This window comes from Drosophila nasuta, chromosome 3 (assembly GCF_023558535.2).
Source record: "Drosophila nasuta strain 15112-1781.00 chromosome 3, ASM2355853v1, whole genome shotgun sequence".
In the NCBI taxonomy this organism is placed as follows: Eukaryota; Metazoa; Arthropoda; class Insecta; order Diptera; family Drosophilidae; genus Drosophila; species Drosophila nasuta.
The window spans coordinates 22,463,899-22,478,865 of record NC_083457.1 but is presented as its reverse complement, the minus strand read 5'-3'; the positions used below and the strand labels follow the sequence as shown (position 1 = coordinate 22,478,865).

General features: G+C 41.8%; 3 protein-coding genes across 6 annotated transcripts; 1 reads left to right on the top strand and 2 right to left on the bottom strand.

Moving 5' to 3' along the window:
- Positions 1-255: 255 nt before the first annotated feature.
- LOC132793252 (uncharacterized) lies at positions 256-4,111 on the bottom strand. The gene is made up of 6 exons (XM_060803009.1): positions 3,106-4,111; positions 2,859-2,978; positions 2,752-2,803; positions 2,483-2,692; positions 2,171-2,343; positions 256-2,113 (listed from the first exon to the last, which is right to left on the bottom strand). The coding sequence occupies exons 1-6, from the start codon at positions 3,350-3,352 to the stop codon at positions 1,959-1,961; spliced, it is 957 nt and encodes a 318-aa protein (XP_060658992.1). The 5' UTR covers positions 3,353-4,111; the 3' UTR covers positions 256-1,958.
- A 105-nt stretch (positions 4,112-4,216) lies between these two features.
- On the top strand, positions 4,217-7,957 carry LOC132793248 (FAS-associated factor 1). 3 transcript variants are annotated; one of them, XM_060803001.1, is made up of 14 exons: positions 4,217-4,362; positions 4,618-4,686; positions 4,757-5,045; positions 5,111-5,236; positions 5,308-5,497; positions 5,569-5,773; positions 5,842-5,927; positions 5,988-6,109; positions 6,172-6,317; positions 6,380-6,534; positions 6,596-6,744; positions 6,801-7,075; positions 7,140-7,259; positions 7,321-7,957. In XM_060803001.1, the coding sequence occupies exons 1-14, from the start codon at positions 4,318-4,320 to the stop codon at positions 7,480-7,482; spliced, it is 2,139 nt and encodes a 712-aa protein (XP_060658984.1). In that variant the 5' UTR covers positions 4,217-4,317; the 3' UTR covers positions 7,483-7,957. The 3 variants fall into 3 exon arrangements, with proteins under 3 accessions (XP_060658984.1, XP_060658985.1, XP_060658983.1); XM_060803002.1 differs by having other exon boundaries at positions 4,218-4,362; positions 4,757-5,030; XM_060803000.1 differs by having other exon boundaries at positions 4,219-4,362; positions 4,757-5,030; positions 5,096-5,236.
- On the bottom strand, positions 7,901-13,038 carry LOC132793249 (putative ferric-chelate reductase 1 homolog). 2 transcript variants are annotated; one of them, XM_060803004.1, is made up of 8 exons: positions 13,019-13,038; positions 10,607-11,074; positions 9,762-10,099; positions 9,548-9,699; positions 8,863-9,484; positions 8,690-8,802; positions 8,362-8,517; positions 7,901-8,292 (listed from the first exon to the last, which is right to left on the bottom strand). In XM_060803004.1, exons 1-8 carry the CDS (start codon positions 13,021-13,023, stop codon positions 8,179-8,181), a joined length of 1,968 nt encoding a protein of 655 aa, XP_060658987.1. In that variant the 5' UTR covers positions 13,024-13,038; the 3' UTR covers positions 7,901-8,178. The 2 variants fall into 2 exon arrangements, with proteins under 2 accessions (XP_060658987.1, XP_060658988.1); XM_060803005.1 differs by having other exon boundaries at positions 8,362-8,490.
- Between the last annotated feature and the right edge of the window lie 1,929 nt (positions 13,039-14,967).

The following is a 14,967-nucleotide window of genomic DNA, read 5'->3' as shown; positions in this document are numbered from 1 at the left end:
GGTGATTATCCGAGGCGCCAAATATGAACTGGCAGGGTGGTTTAGGGTTGTCAGACTGCACAACAATTAGGCGCATGAATTAAACAATATACAAATGACACATTTATCTGCTCCTAATTGCGTGCTGCAATGAATACCATAAATATATTAAAAGTTTATTTTATAGCAATTGAAATAATAATTTTATATGAAAGTGATTCCGCTCAGTTGCGCATGATATTGACTTACCTGACTGCTCTGGCAATCCTACCAGACTCTTATTCCTCCCCCAAAACACCCACAACCAATGCTCAGAGAGCGCTTTTTGTTTGGGCGCATGCGAGAAACACAAGGAATTGAAACATGCAAAACATTCTGGGCTCAAGTTACAACAACAGCACATAGAGAGATAGAGAGAGAGCGGAGAGCCAAGCTGTCAACAGCAGCCGATTATGGCGCTCTGTTAAACAACAGTTTGTTGTTGCTGTTTACCAGCAACTTAACATCACAATAAACACCTACAGAGGCGACCGACACTTGAGAGTGTGACACACACACACACTCGCAGACACCCACACACCGCTAGATTTGCGTAAGCCCATAATGAACTCAACGACACGCATGGACAATAACAACAACAATAGCAACAGCAGAAGTAAAAACAAACAACATCAAGACGAGGTGTAGGACGTGACGAGAAATGAAGGGCAGTGGGCAGGCTGTAAGTCAGCAAACGACAGCTGATCAGGTTGCAAGGGTTGTAATTGTTGGTCTTGTTGCCCCAGGGGTGCTGATGACAGAAAGTGACAGAAGAAATGAAAACGAAATAATAGACAAGTCGCAACTCCTGCTGCTGCTACTTCTGCTTCTTCCTCAGCTCCTGTGGGGCCATGTAACTGTGTAACTGAGACTTGGCTTGACCATGTGCATAAGTTGGAGTTTCTTTTTGGGGGAGCAGCAATTGTTGGTGACTGTATCCGGTATTTGAAGACAAAAAGGGTATAACAGACGAGTTACAATAAAGAGTGATTTATCTTAATATATTCCTTTAACATTTATTGTTAATAAATATTCAGTTGCTTTGATCACCCTAATTATCTTGTTTAACATGGGTGACGGGTATCTAGCAGTCAACAACAGACTGTTGCTGTTGTTGCACTGACAGTCAACTTTGCTAATGACCAGAGCTATTCATGGCCCTCGACAATGCGCCTCTAAGTCCTTTTTGCCTTTTGCATTTACCAGAGCAAAGGGCCGGTCTCTGACATGGATATCATCGAGTGTAAGTCTGTGTGTGTGTGATTTTGTTGGTCTCTTTTGTGCAAGGCAGCTTAGTGGGTGCAGTTCAAAGCCCAACAACAGGAACTTGCAGCAAATGAGGCATTAATATCCCGACCCGACACAACCCGACCCCAGGCTCAGTCTGAATCCTGAACATGCAGCTGGAGCTGGAGCTATAGCTCATGACTGGCTTCCATGTTGGCATGTTTCTCGAGTATGTCAGGGCAAATATTAGTATTCCACTTCAATGCGAGCACATTTTGTAATGGAAAGTGTTGTTGTCGTCTTCCTGCTCTTCCTCTTTCTTCGCTGTCGTCGCATCCATCAACCAGGCAGCCAGGCGCAACTAATGTGTCACATTACAAATGGCGTCTGCTTGACAAGCACCTGACACGCCATCCCCCTCTTCCCTTTCCAACCAACCAACCGCATGCATTCTCACGCTGTTCAATAACAAAAGTATTAACTACTGTCTCACTCACTCCCCCAATATTAAGTAGCATACAACGCACATACAACTCTTTCTCACTCCCACTCGACATAGCAAAGCTGTCAAGCAATAAAGCCGCACTTTATTCCGTTATAAAGCATTTAGCAAGTATGGGAGAGAGGAAGATAGCGAGAGAAGAAGCAACAGTTAGCAAGCAAAATACATATTAAGCATAAACAGCATCATCGTCGTCGGCAACGAACATCGTTTAATGCAGAAGCAGCAGCGCATTTATATAGAACACCAGAGCCAAGTCGTTAATGTGCTCGTTATTGAGGTCATCATCGGGAAACCAACTGTCAATTTCCATCACATTTCGCCAGTTGAGAAACTCATTATAACCATACAGACCACAGATTGTTGCTGCAATTAATCATCATTTAACCTTATAGATTTCTAATAATTTTTGGACATGGTTACCTTGCTCCAAATACAAGTCCTTGTACTTGCCCATTCCCAAGGCCAGGCTACGTATAGCATTTTGTTCACTCAAAATTTCGTTGCAGTGACTCTTAGCCAACTCCTCATAGAGCTGAGGAGGACTTAAAATGGGCGCACAAGCGTGATGCGAAAGCATAAAAAGCAGTAGAACCCTGAAAATGGAGTGATTTTCTGTACTTATTATCTAAGTTAAAGAGTTAAACTAGTAGAACTCAAGTGGCGTTAGTTTAGAACTAGCAACAACAAAGCTCGACTTGAGCCAATGTTGAACAACATCAACACTGCACTTACTGATGAGTGCGCTGATAACCATACGCAGAAGCCTCGCTAGTCAACACTTGCAGACAGTCCAGGCTGAGCTTGCACTTAATGGGATTCAAATTAACTATATCACGCATGCAGCGATCCGATTGTGTGCTATTAGGTTGACCCCGATTAACCAGATTGTCATAATTTATGGCCAGCTGCTCGTACTCGGCATTGGCATTTAACTCGCCATATCTATCAAAACAAATAATTAGTTAATTAGCATAACATAGAGAAAGCTAACTCTCTCTTACTTCAGGCTGGGTGGCAAAAGCAGCACATTACGTTGGAAGGCGTTGTCCAGTACTGGAAATGCAAATGTTAAATCCAATAAATAGACTACACAAACTGTTATAATTACTTTGTTTTTCCAATTGATTCATGTTTTGATTTGAATTCCGCATTAGACGATCCATGCGATGCAGCAGATGGTAATACAATTGACGGTCGTATCGTGTGGGGGCCACATAACGCATTTTCTCTGGATTATTGAAAATGAATATATATGCAAACATTGTGTGAAATTAATGAATATTTATGGTTAACGCATCTTTCATGTGCGTATGTGTGTGCGAGAGTGTGGAGAGAACACAGCTCATTAGGCTCACGTTTTATCAGAAATTCGGCAAGCAACAATGCAAACTTGGCACTCGCATTCAGTTTTCTGCCAGTGAACAATTTATCTAGCAAACCATAAATGCGCTGCGGCAGTTGTTGTTCCTGCGACGTTGTTGGGGTGACAGAGACGGCGATAGCGGCGGATGCGGATTGGGTTAGTGTAAGTGCTAGACCAACACTAAGAGCGCAAAGTGTTACAATTTTGAAACGGAATATTATTGCGCTGGAGAAGAACATGTTGAATGGAGCGCTTGAATGATTCTATGCCAGCCTGTTTGCTGGCCACATTGAAATCACATCGCCTTCAGTCTTTGATTTCACTTTTTCTTATGAAGATTAATTGGATGACATTTGTTCTGTGCTGTGCGCTAAGCGTGGGCGACAAGCGGCGAGCGGGAAGCCGGGGTGAAAGATGGCTGGAGAGCGTGTCGGGATATCGAGTGCGTCAAGAGCGCCCAGAGTCTCTATGGTGCACAATATTAAGTTTCGCATATTAATCACAATTTAAAATTGAATACATTACAATGATTAAGAAAGGGTTGGTAACGGGAGAAGACATTCTATGAAGAATAAATACACATGTTGTTTATTAGGTGGTTAAGGCTGTAGAACAAAGCAACTCATTTCCACTATAAAATATTACAGTAAATTCAAAAACTGACCTACCATTTAGTTGATATCAAGCTAAACGTGAACATAATATTTAACTTATAATTTCCTTACAGAGGCAAAATAAAAAGCAAATGCACTAATACAAATTATATCAGTTTAAAATTTCCCGCCTAAACATTTATCGAATATCAACAACGCAGCAAGCTAGTTATCGAAATGAGACTGCCATCGCCAGACTGTTATTGTTTAGTATGCAGCGCAACAGCAGTGAGCAAAATTATTTCTCATCAATTCAAGTACTATTTCAAAGTCAATGCTTTCATGAATTAAAAAAATCATCTGAAAACAAATTCAATAAAAAACAATAATTTACACTACTGCGTTACTACTCAATTTTTCACATTTTGCGAGCTGTTATTACAAACTGCGTACCAGCCACATAGCACATAGCACATTAACAGATTTCTTGTTTTGTATTAACATTGCGTTAACAGGCGAATGTTTTTTACATCAGACTTGTCGTTAGTCGTTTCTTTGTGAAAAATTAGTAGTACTTTAGTTTTAATTCGAAATACCAATTAAATACACTAATGTCGGACAACCAGGACAAAGAAGAAACATTGGCCAGTTTCCAGGTGAGGACTACAACAACAAATGTCCGCTAGACGCTCCAAACTTCTGTTATTATTATGAATGTGTGTGTGAGCTGGGCACTAAAAATCCAAATGCTGAGTGCGCACATTTTCAATGTGTCTGCAATTGTGTGTGTGCATGTGCGTATAAGTGAGTGTGTGAATGTGTGGGTGTCTGCGTCTTGGCTTCTTGGATGAATTTTTGTAACTCAATTGAATTTCAATGTCAAATATATACTAAAACAAACACACCCACAGAATATAACTAACATCGAGGATGTGGGTGAAGCCTTTTCGCATCTGGAAGCTGCAAATTGGGATCTTGTGGTAAGTGCGTCGAGTCTTTTGTCTCTTATTACACATGCGTCAAATGAAATTGCGTTGTTGTGTTCTGTAGGAAGCACTCAGCCGTGTAATACCACAAGATGATGCGCCGTTGGCGAATTTGAGTCCCAATACCAATCCCATACATCATCATCCGCCCGAGGCGATCGCACAAGATGCCCAAGTATCTCCAGCAGCTGCAGTTGGCGCTGGAACAGGAGCAGCACATCCCAATGCCAATCTTAATACCAATCTGAATGCACAACAAGCAGCAAACACCAATGGGTTTAGGCCATTCAATTATGATGAGATGCCAGGACCATCGCAGGGAGCACGCATGTTTCCAAGTAAGTTAAGAAAGAGTGAGTAATAGAGAGAGAATCCCTCGTGTTGAAACGTGTATCTACTATAGCGTCACAATTGCTAGCCCAGCTGACGTCGAGCATCAACTTGGATCCCTCAAGGCAGAACAACAACCAGAACATCTTGGTATTCAACATACACTTTAATCAGCAAATTTATCAGATACGCATACAATCGCTGGCGACTGTCGGTAAGTAAGAGAGTGTGCTCTCTGCTTCTTCTCTTCAGATGTCTAAGATAAACTCTATATTTCCTTGGCAGAACAACTGAAGCGAAAGATCTTTGATGTGACCAATGTACCACAATGTCGCCAAGCCTTACGTGGCTGGCCACCGTCCAGAGCTAGTGAAGCTCAGCTGTCCGAGACGCAGCTCTGCAATTTGGGCCTGGCGCCAGAGAATGAGCTCATACTTGTGGATCTAACCGATGATGGTTTCATGGATACCGAACAGTAAGCAGCACTTGATATAAACCAACTCAAATTGTCTTCATTTTAATCGAATTTCATTACATTTTTTTCAGAGATGAGAGTACACAGCGCTTGGATAAGATATTCAAGCTGCACATTGTGGTGGAACCGGAGGGACGTCGCACTACATTGAGTATAGAGGGTAAAACAACAATCGAGGAGCTGAAAACAAAAGTTTACTACATTACCAATACGCCAGTGCGGCATCAGGAATGGTCCGGCTGGCCCAGCGGTTGTGATAACGAAACCACTCTGGCGGTGAGTTTGACAACAAAGCTTTACAATGCTATTGATTTCTTAAGTAATCTCTTGCTTTTCCTCTATAGCAATCGGGCATTGAACAGAATCATGAGTTTGTGGTGCGCAATATTGCGGATCGCGTGCAAAACAATTCCAATGCATTGAACAGCTCGTAAGTATTACTGAAAGTATTTGCTAAAATGAAAATAACAAATTTTGTGATTGAATTTAGGGATGTCGTCAATCTGGACAGCGAAAGCTCTGCGGATGAGTTTGAGGATGCTACAGACTTCAACAATTCGGAATACATATTCACAGATTCGCCACCCGTGCAGCCATTGAACAGGCATCTGAGTAAGCTTCACTTTGCACCATATTTAAAGATGATTGTATAACTGGTTTTTTGTGATCTTTAGTTAGCAACAATACGAACGATGAGACGAGCGGCTCGGCACAATTTGTGGAGAACTATAGAGCACGCTTTGGTGAGCCACATGCTGACTTCTTCATAGGCAGCTTAGAGGATGCACTGCGACTGGCCTGCCACAAGCCCGCCAAGGAGGTAACAAGAGATTTAAAAATTACCAATTCGAAAATGATTTCATTGTAAATAATTTCTTGTAGCGCAAACTGTTGGCTATCTATTTGCATCATGGCGAGAGTATTCTGACAAATGTATTCTGTGATCATCTCATGAAGGACGAGGGCATCATTTTGACATTTCGCGAGAATTTCGTGCTCTATGGCTGGGACATGACGTACGAGAGCAACAAGGATATGTGAGCTGATCTGAATTTTATTGTTAAAACTTATAATTATTTGTATTTGATTGTGCCTTAGGTTCCTGTCGTCACTGACGGCCTGCATCAATAGCAACGCTTCATTGACGGCCAGAAATATCAAGCTAGACAAGCTGCCCGCCATTATGCTAGTCGGCAAGAGTCGCATGATGGGCCGGCAGACATGCGAGGTCTTATCTGTGATTCATGGTAAGTTGGCCCACTTCTTAATTCCCATAATTTACTAATAATTCGATGTGTTCTAGGCAACATTGGGCTGGCTGATTTGCAGTCGCGGCTCCTCGATACTACAGTGATGTACGAGGAACAGCTGCAGGGCGAGATACGCGAGGAAAACGAACGTGCGGCACGCGATCTGGTTAAGGCCGAGCAGGACATGGCATACGAGGAGACGCTTCAAGCCGACATGGCCAAAGAGGCAGCGAAGCGTCAAAAGGAATTGGCCCAAGCAGCCGAGCGCAAACGCATTGAAAGCGAGCGTGCCGAAGAAGATGCTAGACGTGAATCCATCAGATTAGTGGTAAGTTATTTTAAAACTTATATATTTATGGGTATGCATTAAAGCGTTTAATACTTCTTGACAGGCTAAGCAATCATTACCTCAGGAGCCTGCCGAGCATGAAGCAAACATTTCCAAAATACGCGTGCGCAAGCCAACTGGCGATCACCTGGAGCGTCGCTTCTACACACGTGACACACTCCAGGTGAGTTCACAGCGAAGCTGAGTACTGTTGAGCAATTATTATATGAAATTTTATTTTACAGGACCTGCTAAACTTTGTGGCGGCCAATGGCTTTCTGATCGATGAGTACAAAGTGTTTAGCGGCTGGCCACGTCGTGATCTGACCGCCATCGAAGCGAGCCAAACGCTTGAGAGCCTCAAGCTGTATCCGCAGGAAACTGTCATATTGGAGGAACGATTTTGATTTGCATTCTTATCGATGATCGTTTTACGGATGTTCGTTTTAAGAGTTTCGTTTTCATTTTGGATTTAAGATACGTGAAAGAGAACTAGTGTTTTATGTTCAATCACAATAACCACAACAACAAACAACCGGAACAACAAACACTTTTACGCCGAATTGGACTGTAGTTTTATGAGCAAACATTTTTTACGAAATCGAGTTTAGGTTCGAGCAGATTAGCAGCTATAAATATATATATATATATAAATACACACACACATATACATTTAGATTAGCACCAACTGCGATTTATGTTGCCACCCCCAACAAACAAACAAACACACACAACACAACTATATCCCCCATTCAACCCCTATACACACACACACACCCGTAACTGGTAGCGTTAGTTAAGCATTCAAGAGATGAAAGAAAGGCATTTAAGTTGGCTTTGTTTTACTTTATCAATAATAAATTATATAACATGTACTGAAAACGCATGCCCCAGCGCACACTTCATTTTTCTTTTCTGTTTTTCTACATATTTTCATTTTACACATAACAACATAAAAAACAAGGGCGGAACGACGTACTGTGTGTGTTTGGGTTAAGTAAAATAATAAAACAATCAAGTTTGCAGCCTACACGAGTATTGGACTGTACAGAGAGCGGACACAGAGATTATATTATATATAGCACCGACGTCCATCCATTCATCTAACCAAAGACCTTCTCGATGGGCGCCAGCACCACAAGCAGTATTAGCACCACAACAAACAGCGCCAGCACAATCGTATAGACACCCAACAGACCCTTTCTCAGGCCACCATACTGCAAATAAGAGAAAGCGAATGAGTAAGTAAAGGATTCGAATATAACATAAACTTAAGTTCAACCTACCGGTGCATCCATTTTACGCTCCATGCTCATGCCATTGCGCATGGCATGCTGATGATGATGCGACACTTCACCCATCTGGAAGGTGTTAACACGCTGACTTTGCTCACGATCCGATGCTATCGATGACACCTGCCAATGATTCATGCACAAATAGATCTAGGAATTAATGGACGTAGCCTCTCAGTTCGAAACGGAGCGATGAATGAATTAGTAACAAAATGAATGGAGCATTTAATGACACTGTGTACAGGGCATGCGACAGGATGCGTCTGGACATGATTTGAAGGGCACCACACACACAGTCACGCAGAGCACACTTCACACTTACGGAGAAGATGAGATGCACCAGCACATGGAACACCACAAAGCCAACCAGAATCCAATCCATCCACTCGGGCAGCTCCGCCTTGGGCAATTTGACCGAGAAGAAAATGGCAACAACTACAAGCAAGAGGAAATATATATATAGTTGTAGTTTAAGATGCCAATTCCTTCACTTACTGGCTAGAATGTGCGCCAGATTGCCGCCCAGCCAATGTCCCCAGTTGAAGTAGGGACGCGACTTGTCATTGGGTCCGGGTCTGAAGAGCGCACCAATGGGCTGAATGAAGCAGAGAATAACCGTGATGAGGCCAGTGATGGAATGCGCATGCCACACAGCACGCTTCAGCTCAACCCAGATCAAAATATAAGCCACGACAGTTAGCGTCCAAGTGGTGACCATGAGCATGCGATGCCAGGCGAACCATTGATCCTTGCCGCAGGTCTGGCTGCCCACCCACGTCTGTTTGAAGTAGCGTGCAAAGATGATGCCCAGCGAAGTGGTGCCAATCCAGGCGGCAATCATGAAAGCACCATGAAGTCGAACCAACAACATCGAGGAGCCACTTAGGTCTTGGACCACAGCCAGATTAATGGGTTGAGCGGAGGGCAGGCGTCCAATGTCGTGGTAGCCAACGCTGTTGTCCTTCAAGGTTTTGCCAGTGGCAATAAGCAAGTGATAGGCGCCGTTCTTCAGGTCAAAGGTGCGTCCCTCGACCGTGGTGACTACATCGCGTTGCACCTTGCAGTAGATAACACCATCCACAAAGGAAGCGTTCAGCAAACGCGCCGAGTTTTGTGACTGTAAGATTATTGTTCAGTAAGAAATTATCGCAAGTAGTGGAAAACTCTTAGTCATACTTACCACACTGCCTCGTACAGCGGCGAAAGGATTGTTGGCGGTGTAGGAGGAGTAGAGATTCACACGTCCGTTCTCGGGCACACACTCGGTGGCCAGATCCTCACCCATCTTGGCGTCATTGGATAAGCCCAGCGCCACATAGGCGGCTTCGCTGCCTGCAAAATTAAAAGCATTTAAGTTTTTCCATTTAGTTTAAGATTTCCATGTCCCCACTCACCTTTGCCAGAGCGCAACTCGAATTCGAAGATGTCCCCGCGCACGGTGACGGCCGAGAGACCGTTGCAGGATTTACTGGCCACACAGCCATCGGGAAAACCGAAGCAGGTTTTCGTTTGTCCGCAGCCATCGTAGAAAGAGTCTTCGACGAGGGGGCTTGCATTGGGCACCACATAACTGGGTGGCACGTAAGGAGCACGTGTGCTGGCAAAGTTAAAGTTAGTGGGCGGGTTCGTGGTGGGCAGTGGAGCTAGGCCAGGGGCATCGCGTCTAACGACCTGCACGGGATTGGAGGGAATGCCCACCCAGAAGTTGTGGTACGATTCCGCAACGGTGGCACTATTGAAAGTAATACATTATTATTATTATTTGGTTGTATGTTCGAAATTAAGCTACTAAACTACAAAGGGGCAATACAGAACCACTGAGACTTTCAGGTTGAGGGGATATATTATAGTTAAATTATTCTATTTGTTTATTTATGTGGGAAAATGTATAATTCAGACACTAATCATATTTTGAAATAATTTGATTTTCGTAGTTATTATAGTCTATGAAATCTTTGCTATACATTTTAGATTTGTACAAAACAATACAGCTCTAATAAAAAAAAAATGTAATTATTATGTTGTAACGTATGTACATGTAAAATTCTTTGCCCAATTTCAGCTATAAACTGAAATTTTTGATCAAAATAGTTTCCGGCAAGAAGTCTTTCGAAGTACTAAGATGTAAACAAATTGATGCTTTTAAAGAAATTGAAGTTTTCATAAATGAAGATATATATCGTAAATTACAACAGAGACATCTTAGACCACTTAGAAGTCATACTAAAGCTGCACTCACTTGAAGACCACTTGACCCAGGAAGTCCACGGGCGACTGCCAGTCGAGGCTGACCTGCGGCTTGTTTCCGGCATTGCTGTGTGTGGCAGAGTTGTTGACGGAATTCTCGCAGTTCATCAGCTTGATGGTGCCATCACGCGACGGACTAAACTGGCCAACAATCTGATGGGGAGGATTGCGATTACGTGCCTGAATCATGAAGCCGCCAAAAGTTAAACCCGCCGGCACACCAGTGATGTCCACGCGCAACGTTTGTCCCTGGCCAACCACAGAGGTGGAGGTCTCAATGCCGAAGGGGGAGACGCTGTTCTGGGGTAGATCTCTGCCACTCGAATGGAACGGCAGCATTGTGTCGCAAACGTGTTCCGGTGCACCTTGAGGCAAGCTATGCACTGTGGCGGCAATCAGCAGTGCGGCCAGCGCAACGAGCGCCATCGTCGTCGTCGTCGTCGATGACATCTTTAAGCACCTGAACAGGAAGAGAGACAAACAAACGATCATTATTCGAGTTGAACTTCAAGTGGGCAGCAAGCGTGTCCCTTATGTCTTATGTCATCCCCCGCACTATTAGAAACCTGTTTAATTAGCCCAGAGCAATAATATAATTGCAGTCGTCGAGGCATGTTTATCGTGGCATCGTTAACATCATCTTTTCTAGTCTAGATACATACACGTCCAATTCTCGTTCCCATTCAGCAGAAATTTGCTATCGGAATTGATAAGAATGCGACTTGCAGATTGTTGTCAACGCTTATTACATGCGAGTCTTTTATTTAAATAGTCGCGCAGCTATTAAATAATGTTTTATTACACTTAACAGCATTTAGCTTTTAGTTTTGTTTATCGTTTATAGTTTTGTTCATGCCTTTCGCTATGCTTCGCTGCGTATACGTAATATATGTTTGTTTATAAAGTGGTATGTGGTGAAGGGGGCAGCGATAAGCGACAAAGTAATTAGCTTACACCGCATTAAATTAGCCAATTAATTATGCAGGCAATTCATATTAATACTCATTATCTGGCTAAAACGTGTGGACTTTCAGTTATTTTAGTCATTTCCGCTGTCAACTCCTGTGACATGATTCAGAACGTGATTTTCCCATGAGTAATAAAATGTTTATTCTTAAGCATTTTCAAATTCCTGTGAGTGCTACCAGAGTGCTGCAAAATGGTGCTGCTAACAGAATTTTCAGCATCGTTGCCATACCAGATTTTAAGGCGCTGCCAACTCATGTAAAACAAACTGTGAAAACATAGTTGACAGTGAATGAGTTTGGGATTTGCCCAGCTCCATGATCGTCGCAGATCAGACAGCGCATGAGCTAAGCATGCTAATTAAGCGCCTACTCATCGGACACGGTGACGTCGTCGTCGTCAGCATCGAGTTAAACTTCGATGCGTCGTCATCGTCAACGACTTAAGGCGTGTGGGGGAAATAACGCTTTTGTAAATAAAAAAAAGATCTAAAGAATTCGAATTGAACTTGAATTTCAAAAAAATCTCATATGCGCGTAACCTTGAGCGTTATATAGTTGTGAGTCGTGTGTGCGCCTTGATTTAATGTCTATACGACGGGTAAAAATGAGTAAACGGGCTCTCGATACACATGTATACTAACAACTTTTCTTGAAAAGTCACTTTGTTTTCTGAAATGCCAAGCACACACACAAAATGTTAATTGAATTGCGCGAATTAAAGCGCAAATCCGACGGCGAGTCATTGTTTAACGCCTTTTCGGTATTAACCCAAAATCAAAGCGCACAACAAATCATAAACAATTCGAGTCGAATCGAATCGAAGCAAAACTGAGCTGAGCTGAGCTGAGCTTCACCTCACAATGGGCGTTCACATTGAACTTGATGGCAACCTTGAAAGTAAGAAAGGCATTTATGCCTTTGCCTGATTTATCGAATAAGAAACAATATAAACGTGTACTTTTGTTTTGTAGCTATCATGCATAAATTACATTCCCCAGAAAACAAAAAAAACACATTCACTTTTTCAGACACCTTTGGGCTACAAGGGTAAAAATAAATGTAACTGATAAAATCTGCTAATAAAGCTGGTCACACTTCCTGTTTTCAAAATGCAATTTGCGAATATCTGCGCAACACTCTCTCTCATTCATTGAGAGGACTATTTACAGTAGCTATGTTAGTTAGTTTAGGTCACAAAGTGAAAACTGCAATTTCACTCGGGCACAAAATTAATAACTATTTTACTGTACAATTCTCTCGTATGTATGTAGTGGGCATTGGCCCCAAAGAGTCCATGACGGAATTCAGCTTTTGTTTTCGAACGTGAGACCAAACTGATTAACCGTTTGCAACTTGCAAGCCAAAAAATAATAAAAAAAAAAACGAAACTACAGAAAACATGAAACAATACAATGGCACATTATGTGGGCACATACTTCATACACTTGACTCAACGCGACTCGGCACAACTTGTCTCGACTTGACTCTAATCGCATAGGGGCTATATAGAGTCGAGTCTATAGCTAAACGACAGGCCCATGCCCTTGTTAAAGCCAGTTTGACGTTGCCAATCACAATTTTCTACAACTCACGAGATATATATATACTATACAGTGTGTACTTGTACAATTTAGCCGAGTGTTACGTTGAGAGTTGACAGTTGAGCTCTAATTGGTTTAATCAACATTTTGCAAAACGCAGTTGAATTGGCCGCTTTTTTTTTTGGTTTGCTCAGTTATGTTGACCCTAATGGCAAGGTTCGTAAACCTTCTCTGCTCGTGGCAATGATGATTCAGTTCACTTCACTTCACTTCATTTTAATTTTGCTCTAATTATACAACATAAGACTAAAGAAAGTCATCAATCGAGTGCTTACATACAAAACGTATTTAAACAAGGCTCTTAATTGCACGCAGATAAGATATAATTGCTATACCAACTACTTCCCGCTGCAATCTAAAAATTGAAAAAAAAACAACTGCTTTTCCACTTGACTGCTAATGTAAAGTTCTTTCAATTGTTTCAAATCAATTTTCTTATTAACATGCGCTGAGGGAATCGACTTTTTAGTCGACGCGAATGGGTCAGTTGGGGGAGGAATGGTTGTGATGGCTTTCGTCAAGGCGCTGGACACCTCGGCAACGGTCGGTCTTTGGTCTGGACATCGCGTGCCACAACTAACACAACAATTGGGTTAAACATAGTTTCGCCCTTTTGCTAGGCACACAAAAGCCAAAGGGTCATTGCATTTTAAGTACACATCCAAACGAAATTAGTACAGCGTGGTTGGAGCATTTAGGTGGGGGAAACTAAAGTTTGGTAAACAAGATAGATTGGTCAACATAGAACTATGCTTTGATGGGGCTGAAGATTGTACATATCTGGGTGACTTGGCGTTAATTGTAATCATTTTATTGCTCCAAATCCATATACAAATAAAAGTAGTACCGATTACTATATGGTGATGGTTATATGTGATAGTAAAGCAATAATTTTAGCTTCGCTGCACGTGTAGTGTGGGCCAAGAAACTATCTAGTTACCAATATGAAAGTTCTACCTAATTTTCTAGTTAATAATTCTATTATTATTTAAAGAAACTTAATATCAATAATATTATATACATTATAATGAAAATTCAATAACCCATGATGACTCATAAATGCTAAGTGTTTAGTTTATATGCATTTCTAATCAAGTTATAAGAAATTTTCACTGCACTTCTATAAAAGGTACTCGCCGCTCTTTATAGCCCATACTTTGGTATGGAAACTATTATTTAAAGTGGTGTGATAAAAACGCCATTTAAAAATTAAACAACAATTGCTCTTATTGTTGTATGCTATACTTTTTTAGGGCAGAAATAGAGTAGAAAAGACTAAGAATTGCAATTAGTTGAGAACTTTTTAATTATTATACGTACAACAGTGCGTATGTGTGATATTTTGAGGTAAGTTGCTGTCGAGCACACTCAACACTGATATCTGATTGGAATGGGAAACTTGACAGATGTATAGTAAAACGATAATGCTAACGAAACTATTGAAAATCATTTAAAAATCCAATTCGATGACGTCACAATGTTATTGGACGTATTGCTGCTATTAAAAGCTGTGCTAAACCAATTATTAAAATAGTTACTATATAGCCGAGACATTTCTATGTGTTTAATGTGTGAAATATGATTTGTCATACACACACTAACACACACAGAGGTACACGCACACGTGTGCAAGCGTTGTAACTTTTGTAAATAGAAAGCGACTTTGATTTATCAGCAATTTAGGAATTGTGTGAAATAAATATGCGACAACAGCAACAACAAGAGCGAAGAAGACAAGCTAAGTCAAGTGGAGTTGAGCACAGGTGTGTGCGAGCTGGAAGAGT

What these genes read in the sequence shown, in the direction of transcription:
- LOC132793252 (XM_060803009.1), bottom strand. Translation starts at nt 3,352, where the DNA reads ATGTTCTTCTCCAGCGCAATAATATTCCGTTTCAAAATTGTAACACTT. An exon ending in GGTTATCAGCGCACTCATCA is followed by an intron (nt 2,344 to 2,482) that starts GTAAGTGCAGTG and finishes CTCCATTTTCAG; the next exon opens with GGTTCTACTGCTTTTTATGC. An exon ending in GGACTTGTATTTGGAGCAAG is followed by an intron (nt 2,114 to 2,170) that starts GTAACCATGTCC and finishes GATTAATTGCAG; the next exon opens with CAACAATCTGTGGTCTGTAT.
- LOC132793248 (XM_060803001.1), top strand. Translation starts at nt 4,318, where the DNA reads ATGTCGGACAACCAGGACAAAGAAGAAACATTGGCCAGTTTCCAG. An exon ending in ATAACGAAACCACTCTGGCG is followed by an intron (nt 5,774 to 5,841) that starts GTGAGTTTGACA and finishes TTTCCTCTATAG; the next exon opens with CAATCGGGCATTGAACAGAA. An exon ending in ACACACGTGACACACTCCAG is followed by an intron (nt 7,260 to 7,320) that starts GTGAGTTCACAG and finishes TTTATTTTACAG; the next exon opens with GACCTGCTAAACTTTGTGGC.
- LOC132793249 (XM_060803004.1), bottom strand. An exon ending in TCTGGCGCACATTCTAGCCA is followed by an intron (nt 8,803 to 8,862) that starts GTAAGTGAAGGA and finishes TCTTGCTTGTAG; the next exon opens with TTGTTGCCATTTTCTTCTCG. An exon ending in TGGTGCATCTCATCTTCTCC is followed by an intron (nt 8,518 to 8,689) that starts GTAAGTGTGAAG and finishes ATTAATTCCTAG; the next exon opens with ATCTATTTGTGCATGAATCA.